The sequence below is a fragment of the Physella acuta genome, unplaced genomic scaffold (assembly GCF_028476545.2).
Source record: "Physella acuta isolate Inbredline_101_S28 unplaced genomic scaffold, ASM2847654v3 ptg000059l, whole genome shotgun sequence".
NCBI lineage: Eukaryota > Metazoa > Mollusca > Gastropoda > Physidae > Physella > Physella acuta.
This window is the reverse complement of record NW_026731579.1, coordinates 255,614-274,133: the sequence shown is the minus strand read 5'-3', so window position 1 is coordinate 274,133 and position 18,520 is coordinate 255,614. Positions and strand designations below refer to the sequence as shown.

At 32.0% G+C, this 18,520-nt stretch overlaps 2 protein-coding genes across 7 annotated transcripts; both read left to right on the top strand.

Moving 5' to 3' along the window:
• Nucleotides 1–1,078: 1,078 nt before the first annotated feature.
• LOC131948542 (E3 ubiquitin-protein ligase RNF14) lies at nucleotides 1,079–7,763 on the top strand. Of its 4 annotated transcripts, none has more exons than XM_059310118.1 (12): nucleotides 1,079–1,135; nucleotides 1,389–1,508; nucleotides 2,150–2,248; nucleotides 2,537–2,687; nucleotides 2,941–3,175; nucleotides 3,368–3,487; nucleotides 3,855–4,037; nucleotides 4,128–4,227; nucleotides 4,435–4,581; nucleotides 5,608–5,807; nucleotides 6,407–6,569; nucleotides 6,992–7,763. In XM_059310118.1, the coding sequence occupies exons 2-12, from the start codon at nucleotides 1,392–1,394 to the stop codon at nucleotides 7,208–7,210; spliced, it is 1,734 nt and encodes a 577-aa protein (XP_059166101.1). In that variant the 5' UTR covers nucleotides 1,079–1,135; nucleotides 1,389–1,391; the 3' UTR covers nucleotides 7,211–7,763. The 4 variants fall into 4 exon arrangements, with proteins under 4 accessions (XP_059166101.1, XP_059166090.1, XP_059166110.1 ...); XM_059310107.1 differs by having other exon boundaries at nucleotides 1,111–1,149; XM_059310127.1 differs by lacking the exons at nucleotides 1,079–1,135; nucleotides 1,389–1,508 and adding an exon at nucleotides 1,709–1,783.
• A 3,060-nt stretch (nucleotides 7,764–10,823) lies between these two features.
• On the top strand, nucleotides 10,824–18,282 carry LOC131948640 (E3 ubiquitin-protein ligase RNF14). Of its 3 annotated transcripts, XM_059310259.1 has the most exons (12): nucleotides 10,960–10,976; nucleotides 11,189–11,291; nucleotides 11,835–11,933; nucleotides 12,227–12,377; nucleotides 12,591–12,825; nucleotides 13,016–13,135; nucleotides 13,537–13,719; nucleotides 13,847–13,946; nucleotides 14,506–14,652; nucleotides 16,068–16,267; nucleotides 16,605–16,761; nucleotides 17,390–18,282. In XM_059310259.1, exons 2-12 carry the CDS (start codon nucleotides 11,205–11,207, stop codon nucleotides 17,606–17,608), a joined length of 1,698 nt encoding a protein of 565 aa, XP_059166242.1. In that variant the 5' UTR covers nucleotides 10,960–10,976; nucleotides 11,189–11,204; the 3' UTR covers nucleotides 17,609–18,282. The 3 variants fall into 3 exon arrangements, with proteins under 3 accessions (XP_059166250.1, XP_059166242.1, XP_059166258.1); XM_059310267.1 differs by lacking the exons at nucleotides 10,960–10,976; nucleotides 11,189–11,291 and adding an exon at nucleotides 10,824–10,868; XM_059310275.1 differs by lacking the exon at nucleotides 10,960–10,976 and having other exon boundaries at nucleotides 11,150–11,291; nucleotides 16,605–16,670; nucleotides 17,390–17,619.
• Nucleotides 18,283–18,520: the final 238 nt, after the last annotated feature.

The following is an 18,520-nucleotide window of genomic DNA, read 5'->3' as shown; positions in this document are numbered from 1 at the left end:
CACTGTAAGAATTTAAAATTTAGTTAAAGACAACTTATGACTCCTAACCCAAAAGCTTCAAGTTTGGAGTTTTTAGGATTTTCCTGAGTCCACTCAACTCTGATGAGTAGGCCTACCTGACTCCCTAATGGGAAACAAAGGCTGCTGTACAAAGTGTTCACAATAATATCCCACATACCCAGATCATTAAAACAGGTGAACCGTACTCTATCTACCCAGTGTGTTTTGGTGCAAATGGGAAAAGAGGATGAAAAACTTTTGTGTAATTAACAATTCTGATAATAAGACAAGGTTTACAGTCAGAGACGTCAGAGTAATTCTTAAAGCTTTTACCTGGGGGGGGGGGGGGGCACCGGCTGTAAAATTTACAGAGAAAAAAAAGTTGGGGGTGACACAATGAGGTTCCACACCCGACCTAGCCGATTACACTGGTTACTGGTAGTTAAAGCATATATTATTATTATAGGCCTAGATCTATTTTATTAAATATATTATTATTTGGCCTATATATTAGGCTATATTATTATTCATTAGCTAAGAGTGACTAGGCCTAGATCTACAAATATACTAGCATAATAAAACATATTTCCACGAAATATGACACTATATCACTATAAGTTTGTAGGCCCTATTTGTGCATTTTTCTGTTTTCGCAATTTTCCGTAGAGCCGTAGTGCATTTTTTTCATTTTAATTTAAATTAGTATTTTGTGTAAGAGTACGACGTACGTTCTCTTTGTAGTGGAAGGGGAATGCACAGCGAAGTTGGTGGAAAAGAAATCTTGTTAAGTTGCTGCATTAGTGCTGTATGTGCGTATTGTCCAGTAGCCGTAAAAACTTTTTACTAAAAAGGAATCAATAAAATATTTTGAAAAATTGTTTTCGATTACCATGGCTACAAACAACTGAAGTATGCTCTTCAACGTACGAAATAAATTGTTGCTTTTAACAAAAAGACGAGACTATTTTTTTTCTATTTTTTGGCGAAACTAATTTTAGTAACATTTGCTTAGTAATGGTAACTTTTTTTTTAAAGAGACTAGAATTTAGATTTATCTAAAAAATGATATAGAAATCTAGATCTAATACTGCAGTAACCTATTGCAACATCAATTGAAATATTGCCACAGTGTTTTGTTAGGCATATCTCGTATTATTTTATTCTTTTATAACTACTATAACTACTATTACTACTAATGTTTAAAAGTTTCTTTCAAAATACTTATAAATACGTGATTTTTCAATATTGAAATAGTTTGTAAATAATTAGTTAATAATTATTATTTTATTATTATTAATAACTACAGTCCTGGCCTAAGGCTTATAATTATATCGTCATTATTGATAATGATATTGTAATTATTTCAATTACTACATCTTTTTTTTTAGTAAATGGATGTCACTAAAATTTCAAGTAACAATAATAGTAATAATATATTAATTAAGACTACGCAATATTTCAATAATGATTTAAATGGTGATAGCAACATTGAAGAGCAAACAGATGAGGTAAAATTTATAACTGTATCTATAGGCCTACTGTATATTATTTGTTAATCTAATACTAATAGTGTATGTAATTTGCAGTTTAAAGATAATATTAATGATTTTTCTCTGATTGGGGAAGAAGGGGAACTGAAAAATTGGTGGACTTATGTTTATACATATTAATTTACCTATAAAAATGTATATTTTTTCATACTTTGTGTGGGAGAGGAGGGCGGGGAGGGAATTGGTTTTTTTCTCTAATGGCAATGCATGGGAGATTCCAATAGGCTACAACAGTAAGTATATATAAGCCTCTTCATTGTATATATAATAGAATAATAGGGTCTATTTATTTATGTAATTATGAATATATCTAAATATATATATATATATATATATATATATATATATATATATATATATATATATATATATATATATATATATATACATACATACATACATACATACATACAAACATACATACATACATACATATATATATATATATATATATATATATATATATATATATATATATATATATATATATATATAAGAATATTATATATATATGTATATATACCAATTTATATGCATATACATGTATTTTTTTATAAATTTTATAATTTTTAAAAATATTTATTGATTTTATTGAATAGATTACAGTCTTAAAATCAATGTACAACACAGAAGCTGATGAAAAAGTAAAACTTATTTCAGCATTTGAAAAGGAAAGTCATGAATTGTTCAAAATTATTGTAAGTATGAAATAATTTATACAGACACAACTGCACTAACATTTTACAAAATAGAATAATAAAGTTAAACAAAAGTAGATGCAGAAGTAGTATATTTTTCAAAAAGTAAATACCCATAAAATTAAGTACAAATATGTTCAACTAAAAAATACATTGATATTTTGCTGGTATATATGAATAATAATATTTTTAAAAAAACAGGGTTACTTTGTTAGCATTTAGCAATTATTTCATAATCAAGTGGCCACACTTAGAAAAATAAAATAGGATTAATTATTTTTTTCTGAGGTGAAAGTATGCCCAAAGGCAGAAACTGAAAAGATCCACATTGATGTTGTACTGCCCATTGAGGAAGAAACACAATATGGAGCCACAGCTGCTGGTTGGGAAGCTCCACCCACCACTTTGAAAAACCTCCCACTCAACAGATCTACCTCAGGTTACGCTTGTTGAAAATTATTTCATTTTCCCTGAAAATAAATTGTATATCTTTTTAGATAGTGTTTCAAAAATGTATTTGAAAAATAAACTTAAAAATAAAAATATAAGTAATTTTAAATTTGTATGTAAACATTACTAACTATTATCCATAAATGATACAACACAAATTTCTCATCTTCATTTGTATACACCTTACTTTTAGGTCTCACCTCATAAACAGAAATATATTATTTCCCCTGGAAATATATCAGGTCACAGATGGCCAGGCTCGTTTGATGTGAAGTATTTATCTCCTCTGTACCTGGACATCACCTTCCCACCCACCTACCCGTCAAGTGACCCCCCATCTTACCAGCTGTCATGTCCATGGCTGACCAGCACACAGCTTGAATGTACTGGTAAAATGCTGGACAATCTTTGGCAAGAGGGGAAGCCAATGGTTATTGTATTCACCTGGATTGATTGGCTGGAAAATAACCTGCTCAGGTAACTTTGTCTTTTTGTTTTTCTTTGAAACTTCTAATATTTGGGTTTTTTTTTTTTTTTTCAGGATTTGAACTACTTAGTTTTTGGCTGTTTGATTAGAACATAATTTAAACAACTGAATTAATTTTCTTCGTAAATTGTAAATGTATTAGGATTCAAATCATTTTAAAAAAATTTTTTTTCAAATTACAGTCATTTGGGGATAACTGATCATCTAGTTTTGCATTTGTTGTCATCTACACTTCCTGATGATGGAGGCGAGAAGAATTCAGCAAGTAATGACCTAGGGGAAAGGATTGCTCAAATGATAAGGTCAGAAAATAATTAAAAAAAAAAAACAACCCCCATACTGCATGAGGTAAAAATAGTATTGGTGCCCTCTGTAAGCTATAGCCAGAAAAAATGAAAAGAATAAAACATTTTTATAATATAAAAAAATATATAGCCTTTACTCTAACCTAAACAGATCTAAACCAAGCTACGACCTTAATAAACCAAGGTCCAACCTAAATATAATATGTACCTCTTGTAAGGTTTTACAAGATTTATATATTGTAAAATGAGAAAAAAAATACAACTAAAAAAATAACTTTAAAAAACTCATATAATTTTTAAAAATTCTGCTAATAATTTAGGATTATTTTTAACTTTATTGTGTATGCCTATGATTCTGGCACAGGTACAACCAAGAGCAGATGAGACTTGAGTTCTGTCAGTCAATGCAGGAGTGTCCTGTCTGTCTGATGGAGAAACCTGGCATCCATTTCCACAAACTCCAGGAGTGTCAGCATTTCTTCTGTACAGATTGTATGAGGGAGTTTTGTGACTTGCATGTTAGAGATGGCACTGTCGAGGCTTTGAAGTAAGAGTTTACATGCCACAATTTCTCATAGCACCTTCTTACAGTTTAACTTTTTTAGATTTTTGTGTCCATCTACCTTTAATTTCCCAGGTGTCCAGACATCAAATGTAACACAATTCTACCACCATCTATTGTCCAGGCTGTTTTAGGACCAGAAGCTTACAACAGATGGGAGAAGTTGTTGTTGCAGGTTCTGTCATATTCTAAATATTGGTTGAATAGGTGTTGTACTAAAAAATAATAAAGCGGGTGTGAGCTCCCATTTATTTTCTTGATGGCTTTATTTGTATAACATAACAACAGTAAGGGTTAGGATTGCTAATGTATAAGTTGTCTTATAATAAGCTTAAAATCTAACTTATTGATTTGAACCTATTTTGTAACTCTCCCCCACCAGAAAACACTGGATGCTATGGCTGATACTGACTACTGCCCACGATGCAACAGTTTGGTCATAGCAGAAGCAGAAGAGAGTCTCCATCTTGCTCACTGCACTGTTTGTCTGTTTTCTTTTTGTACTGAGTGCAGAAGATGTTGGCATCAGGTAAAAGTAAAAAAAAAATTCAGTGTCTCCCACTTTCTTTATCTTTTAAGCTAAATAATCAAGCTTTTAAAAAATGATTATAAAAGTTTTTTTTTTATAAAAAACGTTTTAATAATAAGCTTTTATAACATAATAATGCACTAAAAAGTAGAAAATAAATTATACACTAATTATATAACTATAAAGAAAAGCGTGGGTCACTTTAGTATCTATTGGATACCTTTACTAATATTTAGGGAAAGACCCACGCTTTTTTAAAATAGTTATTTAAATATTAGTGTATAATTTATTTTTGACTTTTTAGTGCATTATTACATAAAAGCTTGTTATTAAAACATTTTTATGAACTGTTTTTCGTACTTGAAATTTTTTTTATCTACAATAGAGTTGCATGACTAAAAACTATTGCGCACCTAATGAATGTGGTAATGCGTACATAATAGTGCAGAATAGTTGGATAAGACTGCCTACTAATTTTGACTCAATTTTAATTAATTCATAAAAATTAATTATGCATCCAATTATGTCAAATTTAATGTTAGATTGTGTTGTCTTCATGTCTTGACCCGTGTGCCAACTTTGAACTGAATCTTATCAGTTAGAAGTGCCTGAAATTTTGCTCGGGCATTTCAATAAACATACTGTTGACAGACAGCCTGACAACAGAGAGAGAGGAAGCAAGTTAAATAAATACTTGTAAAAACATAATTATTTAAATCTATTTAAGATATCATTTTTAATCTGTGTTCGATAAATATGCACTAACTACACCTTATGTTCTATTTTTAATTTTTATTGCTTTGTTCTTTAAACTAAAAAATTGTGTATGCCATATTTTTACTGGCATTATTTTGTTAAAAAAATAGCTTCAATGCTTGATACATTTTTTTCTCTTTGCTAAAGAAAGTCAGAAATGCTATTTATTTTATCAGGCTCAATCAACTATTTATTTCATGCTTTTAATATATCTTTTTTCTAAGTTGTTTGTTTAGGATTTTAAAAAATATATTGTCTATATGACTGTAGGGACGACCATGTCAAACGGATGATGAACTGCTGCATGATCTGGATAAGCAAATCAAAAGGGGAGGGCTCAGTGTGGCAGAGCAGGAAAAATTTCTTGAAATGAAGAGAAAACTTCAAGAAGAAATTGTCTATAAAGTAATTGTCCAGAAGGAAACACAAAGTTGTCCCAGTTGTAAAATACGTATTGAAAAAATTGATGGGTATTTAATAATTTATATTATTTTGTTCCTATTTTAGTTTCATCAATTATTTAATTCTCATACCATTTCAGACTTTTTGTCATGTGTTGTTAGGTTATAGATATAATTTGATTTTTTTAAGAATATGGCTACTGTCTTACTCTTATTCAGTAGGTAATTTAAATACATTTTTATATGGGACTGCGTGGCCTAGCACTATAGAGCTAGATGGCTAACCTAAGATTCTTGAGTTTGAATCCTGGTTCAAATAAGTGGAACGTCCCTGAGTCCACCCAGCTCTGATGGGTACCTAACACGTTAGGGAAACAAAGGCAGCTAGGAATAGTGCTGACCACACTATCCCTTCATATGCTGAGGTCTCTGATGCAGATGAACTCTACTTCATCTGCCCCATGTGTCTTGGGCACAAACGGGAAATGATGATAAAAGTTTTCATAAATATCTATTTTAGGTACACATTATATCAAGCTTAGAACCAGTTGCTATTACTAGGGAGGATACAGTGGTGGTATCTAGAGACAGGGGAGATCACTCTAATTATGTCATTTACTGAAGCCTCTCATACTGACGTATGTCACAATGAATACAAATTTCTGTAGGTGCAACAAGATGACATGCAGATGTGGTATTAGTTTCTGTTGGGTGTGTGGTAACGAAATTGATGGGTACGAACATTTTACGCAAGCTGGATGTTTGTTGAATGCCACCTTAGTGATTGTGAACCAAATTCCACCTAAAACACCAAAGAGGATACCACCTGATGTGAGTTGCAGTGTTAGTACAAACATGTTCTAATTGGTTTGCTGTCTGATGTGCTGTGTAGTGTGCTGTTTAATGTGCTGTCTGCTGTGCTGTTTGGTAGTCAAAAACATTTCACTTATACTCAAATAATCAATGATAAATTTATATGTAACAACGACTAAAAGCATAGTTGAGACTTTTGTATACTTGTTTAGTAGACCTACCTGTCTATATTTGAAGTAAAATCTCAATCCTAAACCTAACAAAAAACTCTTTGATTTATAGTATCTGTGAAGCATTAGAGTAGAGATAATTTTAAAAAATAATGTTTTTAACAAGGTGTAACGTCAGCATTGACTAACTTGACTTAGTTCCCTTTACTCCATGTGGGACAGGGCCGCCATCAGTTTCTTAAATTGTTTTATTTTTCCTGGCGTCTACAGGAGATCTTGCGCATCCAGGCTCAGGTCGAGGTCAACCCTGACCTAGCAGTCAACAGGTGCCTGTGCCCTGGGTGCAAACAGGTCAACTTGAAGAAAACTGACCACAACAACCACATCAAGTGCTGGAACTGCAAGCGCAACTTTTGTTTTCTGTGTAAACAGCTGATCAGGGGTGCCATAATGGCCCATTTTATGGGGCCATGTGTTCAACACTCCTAGCACAGGCTGTTTATTAGAGCTTAATGTTTATCTTGTTGTAAATGTTTGTTAGGGCAAGTGAGAAAAGATAGGACATTTCACAATGCTCAGGTTAAAACTGTTAGACAGGCCTTAGGTTGGTATGGCCGAAGGACAGTTAAATTGATACCCCAATATTCTAAAACAAAGAAACTCGAGACAAAAAAGGAAAGAACAATTCCTAAAATAACATCAAGCTTATGGAGGAGGCCAAAACTTATGTAGGGTTGCTGCGATTTATGTGTAGACTTTTAATCAAGCACAAATAAATAGTGTTAATATTGTTTTAGTTAATGATTTCATGAAATGTTTTAAGCTTTAATGTCTATGCTCACACCTACCATTATGATAATCATATAGATATGTTACACATTTTGTGACAATAAATGCTGTATCTCTGTTGACTATTCTAATTACTCTTAACATTTTTACTCATTCATTCATCTGTTATATGTTGGAATAGTGATAATTATGCTACTTTTTTTCATTGTCTTTCTTTGTACACTAAATTATATTATACAGGCATTTACTATTATACAATAAATTTGTATAAAACTTGAATTGTGTTTGATTTGCAGGATATTTAAAAAGACATTATTTAGATCTTAGATGTAAGGCAAACATTATGGCAAGCTCTATGTAATTTTTATTTTTTATCATTCACCATTCACCAAAATAACCCTAGAAGGTTTTCTTTTAAATTTTTCTATGACATACCCTTTTTTAATGCTAACAGTAAAACATGAAAAAAAATGATGGTATGATGTTTCTCTCACTTGGTGACCCAATAGAGAAAGAATCTACACGCACTAAAAAGTAAATTAAAATGAAATAAAAGCTGCACACACTTAAAAGTACATTAAAATGAAATCAGGTAATGTTTTATTACAAACCTAAAGGTAATGTTTTAATTACAAATAAACATAGAGGTGATGTTTTAATTATAAACTTAAAAGAAACATTTTATTTATACACCAGACTGTGAAGGAGTACAAAATGCTACCACTAACTGAATCTAAAATGAACTCTGTACCATAGTCATACCATTAATTATTTCTACCTAAACACATCTTCACTCTTTCAACTTTTCCAGGTAGCATCTATGCTATACTGTCTTTTGCTGTGGTTTCCATTTCTTCCAACTCTTGTCAATAATTCTCATGACTTTTTAAAATTCTCTAATGCCAGGTATTTTGGGCATTTTTCTTTTTCTAGATCCTTGGTTAATAGTTATGGATTCCATGATATGCCTTGTCCAGCGCAAGGCCCTACTAGTTCCAGGTTTTCTCAAAATTTGGCCTGTCCTTCTCCACCTTATTTTTCCAATTTCTTGCTTCCCTGGGATTTGTCCTGTCCTTTCCCATACTGTTGCGTTAAGTATGTTTTCAAAATACTTGAAATTTTATGTTTGCCATAAGCAGCTATTTATATAAAGATTGTAGTCTACTCCTTTGTTGATTGTCAGCTTTCTACACTGTACAATCAATCTTCCATCACTAATGTGATGTCCTTGTTCCTAAATTTATCCATGACTGTTTGTAATCTTATCTAGAAATTTTACTTTGTTTCTGCAAATTGTTCATTATTTGGAGCATAACACTGGATCACATTAGTCAATTCCATTCTTATGTGTCATAACTGTAACAGCTAATATCCTTGATTCCCTTAGTTCCCATTTTATAAGGGCCTGTTCTGCTTGTGATCACAATACTGTTGCTACCCCTTGTATGTTGCGTCTCTATGTCTTCCTACCTAAACACAAACATTTTTCACCTGCATTTAATTTTACTTTTCCTGATTGCATTCATCTTGCCTCTTAGTTAACTTATGTTATATTTTCTCATCACTGCTACTCAATTAACCTTCCACATCTCACACAAGTTTTCAGTTCAGCACCCTTCCAGGTTTGACCAATCAGCTTCATAGTTACTTTTATAGGACCTCCTCTTTGTGAGAGAGGCAAAAATGTTCTGGGTGCTGTTAACGCTTTGTAGCACTGACATAGTCTGGGTGCTATAAATGTTTTTGGTACAACTGACATAATCTGGGTGCTGTTAATGTTTTGTGGCACTGATGTTTTTACTCTGTTGGGTTGTTAGCCCAACCCACCAACCATACAAATCATACAAATGATCATGTAGGCTGTTAACCAGTCTGACCCAGCTGCTAGAATGGCCCTCCAGCTCATCAAGGCTGGTTCTCTGTGAGTACCAAAACACAAAAGAGAATGCTTAAAATAAAAAAGTGATTGGTGAGCAAAGACCATCACATAACATAAGAAGTAAGCCTACTGGGAAATACAAAGCAAGGACCATCAGTTAATATGATGGTCTGAGAAATACAAATTCCTGGTGATGGTGTTGAGTTCTTGGCCTCTGATATTCCATCTCCTGCCATTATTGGCCAAATAAAAAGAATATTTAGATCTAGTAACAAAAGGAAAGTACATTTAAATGTATAATTAGAAGGTAGCATAATTCTATTAGGAGACAGCTTGGTCAAATGGTAGAGCATTTGGCTGCAGCCCAATGGTCTCTTGTTTGGATCACAGTTTGGACTTGTTACTGTAGGATGTCTCTGAGTTTTATTAGATTTACTGTGTTGGAAATATTAACAAACAGCATAAATGTTTTACTGGTATTAACTAAAATATTAATGGGAACAATGTAAGAATTTAAAATTTAGTTAAAAACAACTTATGACTCCTAAAGTCCTAACCCAACAGCTTCAAGTTTAGATCATGGGCACAAGTTTGTAGGATTTCCTTAAGTCCATCCAACTCACATTAGGGAATCATCGAACAATTTTATACATTAACAAAGAGTGACTACATTACACTAGCATAATATAATAATATAGCCTAACATTTCCACAAAATATGACACAATTTATAAAATGTTTTAGTATGTCAGTATTTGCGAATTTTTTTTTTGTTTGTGCATTTTTCCGTTGTGCATTTTTCTGGAAACCATATTAGTTAGTAATTATTACTTAGTATCATGTAGTAGGTACAAGTGAGGCATAGCGACCCTTTCCAGCGCCCGGGGACAAACTTTCAATTTGCACCACCCCCCTCAAACTTTCGATTTGCACCCCCCCCCCCCCCGTCAAACTTTTGATTACTTTTTCCACCCCATATTGGCGCCCCCCTAAGGTCGGCGCCCGGGGACATATGTGTCCCCCCGCCCCATTGCTACGCCTCTGGTGTAAGTATATAGTATATATATATATTTTATATATATATATATATATATATATATATATATATATATATATATATATATATATATATATATATATATATATATAAGTTGTCATTTAATTTAATTTGGTTAAATTTAGTGTACTGTAAGAGTACGACGTACGTTCTCTTGGTGGACGGAATAGGGATGCACAGCGAAGTTGGTGGAAAATAAATCTTGTTAAGTTGCTGTATTAGTGCTGTAGTTGCGTATTGTCCAGTAGCCGTCTAAAAGAATCAATAAAATATTTTGAAAAATTGTTTTCAGTTACCATGGCTACACACAAATTAAATATGCTCTTCAACGTACGAAATAAATTGTTGCTTTTAACAAAAAGACGAGACTATTTTTTGTTATATTTTGGCGAAACTAATTTTAGTAACATTTGCTTAGTAATGGTAATTTTTTTTTTTTACAGAGACTTTGAAATATTTAGATTTTTCTAAAAAAAAATGATATAATACTGCAGTAACCTATTGCAACATCAATTGAAATATTGCCACAGTGTTAGACATATCTCGCATTATTTTATACTTTTATAACTGCTAATGTTTAAATGTTTCTTTCATAATACGTGATTTTTCAATATTTTAATAGTTTGTTAATTATTTATTAATTTTTATTAATAACTACAGGTCTAAGGTTTTTATTGAAATATAAAAATATCCTATATATTGATAATGATATTCAATATTCATGTAATTATTTCAATTACTAGATCTTTTTATTAGTAAATGGATGTCACTAAAATTTCAAATAACAATAATAGTTTTAATAATGATTTAAATGGTGGTAGCAACATTGAAGAGCAAACAGATGAGGTAAAGCTAAAAATAAATTATAATTCAATTATATTTATAAATGTATTTATACTTTGTATTATCTGTTATAACCTAATTGTTATTTTCAGTTTAAAGATACTTCTAATGATTTTTCTCGGATTTGGAAAGAAGGGGAGGTGGAAACATCAGGGCGTGGACGTTTATGTTTATAAATATTAAATAACATTGTCTATAAAAATGTTTATTTTTTCATTCTTTGTGAGGGGGGGGGGGGGGGGTTGTGGAGGGGGAATTGGTTTTTTTTCCTCTGAGGGCAGTGCATATAGTAGAGAGATGCCCATACAACAGTAAGTTTTTATAGGCCTCTTTATTGTATAGGCCTATATAATAAAATAATAGGGTCTATGTATATATATATATATATATATATATATATATATATATATATATTATGTATGTATATTATGTATATTATATTATGTATGTATATTGAGCAATTCATATGTAGTCCCTATATACATTTATTACTTTTTTTTATAAATTTCGTAATTTTAAAAAATATTTATTGATTTTATTGAATAGATTACAGTCTTAAAATCAATGTACAACACAGAAGCTGATGAAAAAGTCAAACTTATTTCAGCATTTGAAAAGGAAAGTCATGAATTGTTCAAAATTATTGTAAGTAGTAAGTATGAAATAATTTATACAGACACAACTGCACTAACAATTTACAAAATAGAATTATAAAGTTAAATAAAAGTAGATGGCAGAATTAGTATATTTTTAAAAAGTAAATACTCATAAAATTAAGTACAATTTGTTTGACTAGAAAATACATTGATAATTTGCTGTTATATAATATATATGATATTTTTAAAAACAGGGTTCCTTTTTAGCATTTAGCAATTATTTAATAGTCAAGTGGCCACACTTAGAAAAAATAAAATAGGATGTAATTATTTTTTTCTGAGGTGAAAGTATGCCCAAAGGCAGAAACTGAAAAGATCCACATTGATGTTGTACTGCCCATTGAAGAAGAAACACAATATGGAGCCACAGCTGCTGGTTGGGAAGCTCCACCCACCACCTTGAAAAACCTCCCACTCAACAGATCAACCTCAGGTTACACTTTGTCCTCCTTCAAAATAATTTTTATATTATTTTTGCTGGTGTTTTAAAAACTTCAAATTAGATTAGAAATTAACACAAAATTAGACATGTCACTTTACCCTCAATATCTCACATCATTTACCTATCCCCCTCCTTACTTTACTTTTATCTCATAAAACCACACTGTGATATTTTCCATCAAAATAATTCTATGTTGTACACCAGGTCGTAAATGGCAAGGCTCGTTTGATGTGAAATATTTATCTCCTCTGTACCTGGACATCACCTTCCCACCCACCTACCCATCAAGTGACCCCCCATCTTACCAGCTGTCATGTCCATGGCTGACCAGCACACAGCTTGAATGCACTGGTCAAATGCTGGACAATCTTTGGCAAGAGGGGAAGCCAATGGTTATTGTATTCACCTGGATTGATTGGCTGGAAAATAACCTGCTCAGGTAAAATTGTCTTTTTGTTTTTCTTTGGAAAATCAAATATTTTTGTATTTTGTTTTTTCAGGATTTTAACTACTTAGTTTTTGGTTGTTTGATTAGAACATAATTTAAACAACTGAATTAATTTTCATCGTAAATTGTAAATGTATTAGGATTCAAATATTTCTTAAAATATTTTTTTTTCAAATTACAGTTATTTGGGGATCACTGATCATCTGGTTTTGCATTTGTTGTCATCTACTCTCCCTGATGATGGAGACGAGAAGAATTCAGCAAGTGATGGCCTAGGGGAAGTGATTGCTCATATGATAAGGTCAGAAAATAATTAGAAAAACAAATAGCCCCATACTGCATGAGGTAAAAATAGTATTGGTGCCCTCTGTAGGCTATAGTCAGAAAAAATGAAAAGACTAGCACAATTTTATAATATAAAATATATAGCCTTTACTCTAGCCTAAACATAATATTAACCTAGCTGTAGCCCTAAATTTTGTTATTAAAACAAGGTCCAACCTAAATATAATATGTACCTGACTCTGGCTTAAGACTTGTCAAGATTTACACATTGTAAAATAATACAAGGCTTAATGGAATAATGAAAAGAAAAAAATCAGCTAAAAAAATATCATTAAAACTCAAATAATTTTTTAAAATTCTGCTAATAATTTAGGTTTATTTTTAACTTTATTGTGTATGCCTATGATCCTGGCACAGGTACAACCATGAGCAGATGAGACTTGAGTTCTGTCAGTCAATGCAGGAGTGTCCTGTCTGCCTGATGGAGAAACCTGGCATCCATTTCCACAAACTCCAGGAGTGTCAGCATTTCTTCTGTACAGATTGTATGAGGGAGTTTTGTGACTTGCATGTTAGAGATGGCACTGTCGAGGCATTGAAGTAAGCTATGCTTCAGGTTTACTTAGAGTACTTTAAGTAAAAGTTTACATGACACAATTTCTCAAAGCACCTTCTTACAGTTTTAACTTTTTTAGAATTTTGTGTCCATCTACCTTTAATTTCCCAGGTGTCCAGACATCAAATGTAAAACAATTCTACCACCATATATTGTCCAGGCTGTTTTAGGACCAGAAGCTTACAACAGATGGGAGGTGTTGTTGTTGCAGGTACTGTCATGGCTGCTGTTTTATTTTCAGTAACATATCTATTTAACATAGATATTTAGAATATTTGCTAAGTGCAAAAACGTTTGAGGGCTAATATCTAATCCTAGTTGGTTTTATTGATAATTAAATTAAATTTTTAAAAAAAATTAAAACTAATTTTATCATTGAGCGGTATAAGCAGAGTTTCTTCCAGGCATCTCTTCGGGGGGGCGAAGCCCCCCCGAAACATTTTTACCGCCCCCCCCCGAACGAAAAGAAATTTATATAATTTATATAGAAAATATATACTTTTAACAGTGTCCGCCCCCCCGAAGAAAGTTTACCGCCCCCCCGAAGATTTCAAGTGCCCCCCCCGGAGAAAAAAGTCTGGAAGAAACACTGGGTATAAGTTGTCTTTTAATCAGCTTAAAATCTAACTTATTAATTTGAACCTATTTTGTAACTCTACCCCCACCAGAAAACACTGGATGCTATGGCTGATACTGTATAAGTTGTCTTTTAATCATCTTAAAATCTAACTTATAGATTTGAACCTATTTTGTAACTCTCCCCTCACCAGAAAACACTGGATGCTATGGCTGATACTGACTACTGCCCACGATGCAACAGTTTGGTTATAGCAGAAGCAGAAGAGAGTCTCCATCTTGCTCACTGCACTGTTTGTCTGTTTTCTTTTTGTACTGAGTGCAGGAGATGTTGGCATCAGGTAAAAGTTGTTTTTTTTCATCTTCTCCCAATTTACTCTATTTTTAAACAAAATGAACAATACAGTAAAATATTTTTTTGTAAAAGCTTAATTATTTTAGTTTATTTAAGATAGAATTTTAAATCAATGTTTGGTAATTATGCATTAACTTCACCTCATTCTTTATTACTTTGTCGTATACGAAGTATCAGTGGTGTCACTAAGTGGTGTCACCCCCACCCTTAAGAAACAAAGTATATATATGTACATGTGTGTTTATAAGTATTAATCACTGCAGAAGTAATATTGATGTTTATTTATAGCCTGTTAATAAAATAGTTTGATGTAGCATTGTTTTCTCTATAGTATAGTTACTAGTTAGCGTGTTCACGTCATGGTGACACCCTGAAATCATATAATAATAATTGATTAGTTATTTAAAGGCTATTTAGATTTTATTAATTACCAATTGAAATGGCAAAAAAGCATTTCTCTTCTGTAAATTTTGCAATTTTTTACCTTGGTCTCATCCCCCTAAATAGTGTCACCTGGTGCGGCCTGCACTCCTCCACCCCGCCCTTACTAAGCCTCTGCGAAGTATAGAGGAAGTATTGTATTTTGCCAAAAAAATATTGACGTTTTACACCTCCCTGAGTTGGAAATTTTGTCCATTTGTCTGTGTGTGTGTATGTGTGTCTGTGAACGCGATAACTTGAGTACCATTACATCTAGGTTTATGAAATTTCATATATAAGTATTATATCAAATTTGTAGTTCTGTATCAACTTTTCAACGATTTCCGGTAACCGGAAGTGGAACTTATTCTACTTAAATTTTTTAAAAGCCTATAACTTGAGTACTATTTCAGATAGATAAATGAAATACACATGTAAGTAAAAGATCTAATTCTCTGCCTTCTGTCCAATTTTGAGTTATTTCCGTTGACTGGAAGTAGTAATTTACACTATTTCAGATTTCTCAAAAAACGCATGTGAATTTATTAAGTACTAATAATATTCCGCACTATTATACGCATATTGTTTGGCGTTCACTTGGTGCGAGATTCTATTCAATTTTAAAAAGTTTAAGTAATTAAAAATGGATTCAAAATCATGTCTATATCTCAAGTTGCCATTCACGTAGTGTTATATTAGAATATTCGAGAAAGTTTAGGGGAGATCACTTCCGGTTTAAATTTTTTACATTCATATCCTTGTTCTTTAAACTATAGCTTGTATATGCCATATTTTACTGTCTATATTGTTTTTTAAAAACTAAGCTTCTATTCTTGTTACATTTTTTACTCTTTGCTAAAAAAATGTCAGAAAAGCACTTTGTTATTGTATCAGGCACCAATTATTTCAAGCCGTCAATATCTCTTTTTTTCTGATTGTTTGATTAAGATTTTATAAATATAGTCTACATTATTCTTGTAGGGACGACCATGTCAAACGGATGATGAACTGCTGCAGGATCTGAATAAACGAGTCAAGAGGGGAGGTCTCAGTGTGGCAGAACATGGCAAATTTCTTGAAATGAAGAGAAAACTTCAAGAAGAAATTAAAAATAAAGAAATTGTTGTTAAGAAAACTCGATCCTGTCCCAGTTGTAAAGCTCGTATTGAAAAAATTGACGGGTATTTAATCATTTTTTTTTTCTATTTTAGTTTCATCTGTTATTTTTTCTCATACAAGATCAGATTTTTATTGTCATGGGTTGTTATGTTATAATTTGATTTATTTTTAGAATACTGTAACTCTCTTATTCAGTAGGTAATTTAAATACACAAAAGTTTCCATAAATTAAAAAAAAGGTACACAGTTGCTATTGTTTACTAGTGAGAATACAGTGGTGGTTTTCCCTTGAATGATATCTGGAGTTTTGGCATGACAGAGATCACTCTAATCTTGTCAGCTTTTAAACATTTACTGCAGCCTTTAAGTATATGTAACAATGTATACAAATTTCTGCAGGTGCAACAAGATGACATGCAGATGTGGTATTAGTTTCTGTTGGGTGTGTGGTAGAAAAATTGATGGGTACGAACATTTCACGCAATCTGGATGTTTGCTAATTCCCACCTTTGAAAATCTTAACCCACCCAATCCAGTGAAGAGGATGCCACCTGATGTACGTTGCTCTGTTAGTTCACACATGTGCTGATCGATGTGCGGTTAAATGTGCTGTGTATTCTCCTATTTGATGTGCTATTCAATGTACTGTCTGATGTGCTGTCTGATTTGCTGTGTAGTGTGCTGTTTAATGTGTTGTGGTGTGTGCTGTATGGTATGCTGTTTAATGTGGAGTCTGATTTGCTGTGTAGTGTGCTGTTTAATGTGTTGTGGTGTGTGCTGTATGGTATGCTGTTTAATGTGCAGTCTGATTTTCTTTGTAGTGTGCTGTGTAGTTTGCTAATATACTGTGTAGTGTGCTCTTTAATGTGCTGTCTTCTGTGCTGTGTGCTAATAAATTTTTTTACTAATATTAAAATAATTAATTATATGTAAACATCACTAAAATCATAGTTGAGTCACCACACAACAAACCATAGAAGTCTTTTTTGACATACCTATCAATATAGCTATATATATGACTAAATTTCAATTCTAAATTTAACAAAACCACTGTGGCCTATCTAGTATTTTTAACCATGTGTAAAGTAAGCATTGACTTACTATACTTAATTCGCTTTACTCCATGTGGGGTGTAGGGCTGCCATCAGTTTCTTAAACTGTTATATTTTTCCTGGCGTCTACAGGAGCTGTTGCGCATCCAGGCCCAGCTGGAGGTCAACCCAGATCTTTCAGCCAACAGGTGCCTGTGCCCTGGTTGCAAGCAGGTCAACTTGAAGAAAACTGACCACAACAATCACATCAAGTGCTGGAACTGCAAGAGCAACTTTTGTTTTCTGTGTAAACAGCTGATCAGGGGTGCCATAATGGCCCATTTTATGGGGCCATGTGTTCAACACTCCTAGCACAGGCTGTTCTCTAGACCTTAATGTTTATTTTCGTGTTTGAGTGGATCATTTAACCCTAGTTTCTATTTAATTACAGAATTTATTGTAACAAATTTTACTGCCTGTTATACAATATGCTATTAGTTAAATCTTGCTAGTAAAGTTTTGTTATATTTTGTTATATTTTCTTCAATATTTTGGTTTAGTAGAAGCTAGCCAAAGCAATCAGATATTTCTATATAAATATAAGCCATTTGTTATTGCTACTCATTTGGAAATGTGGACCTGTTTTTCCATGATTGTGATAAACAATGAAGATGAAACACTGTTACTGGCTTGTGATTTATTTAAGTTTGTGTCATTTTTTTTTTTAAATTAAACTGGTTTACCAGAAAAAATGTGCTGGATTTTTTTAAATTGTAATTTGTATACATTCCATCTTTTATATAGTTATTGTTTTATGCTGAAAATGTCAATAAAGATGTTTTTGTTACATTAAAAATTTAAAAAAGCTTTTGTCAAAATATATTGCTGTACATTTAATACTGCTGTACACTAAATTAGCCTGATTACCAAACATTTCATTCTTTCAATAAACTAGGGTTAATCAAAATTTGTAAATTAAAATTTCATAACAAACGACCATATATTAGCATAATAAAAATGTCTTCTTTAATGAATGAACACATGAAGTTAATTATCTGTATTAAAATATAGTTAAATGAAATGTGCAGTATTTAGAAGATTCATGTTCTTTTTGTATTTTAATTTTTTTGTCAAACTGCTGAAACACATTTCAGGTGTGAATTAATTTCTAAAGAATTATCACATTTTTTTCATTCTATTCGTCTCTTAAGCAATCTCTTAAATTTTCCCAGTTGGTTTTTAGACAATGCCAAAGAGTCTTTAGGTTCCTGTTAATTTTATTCA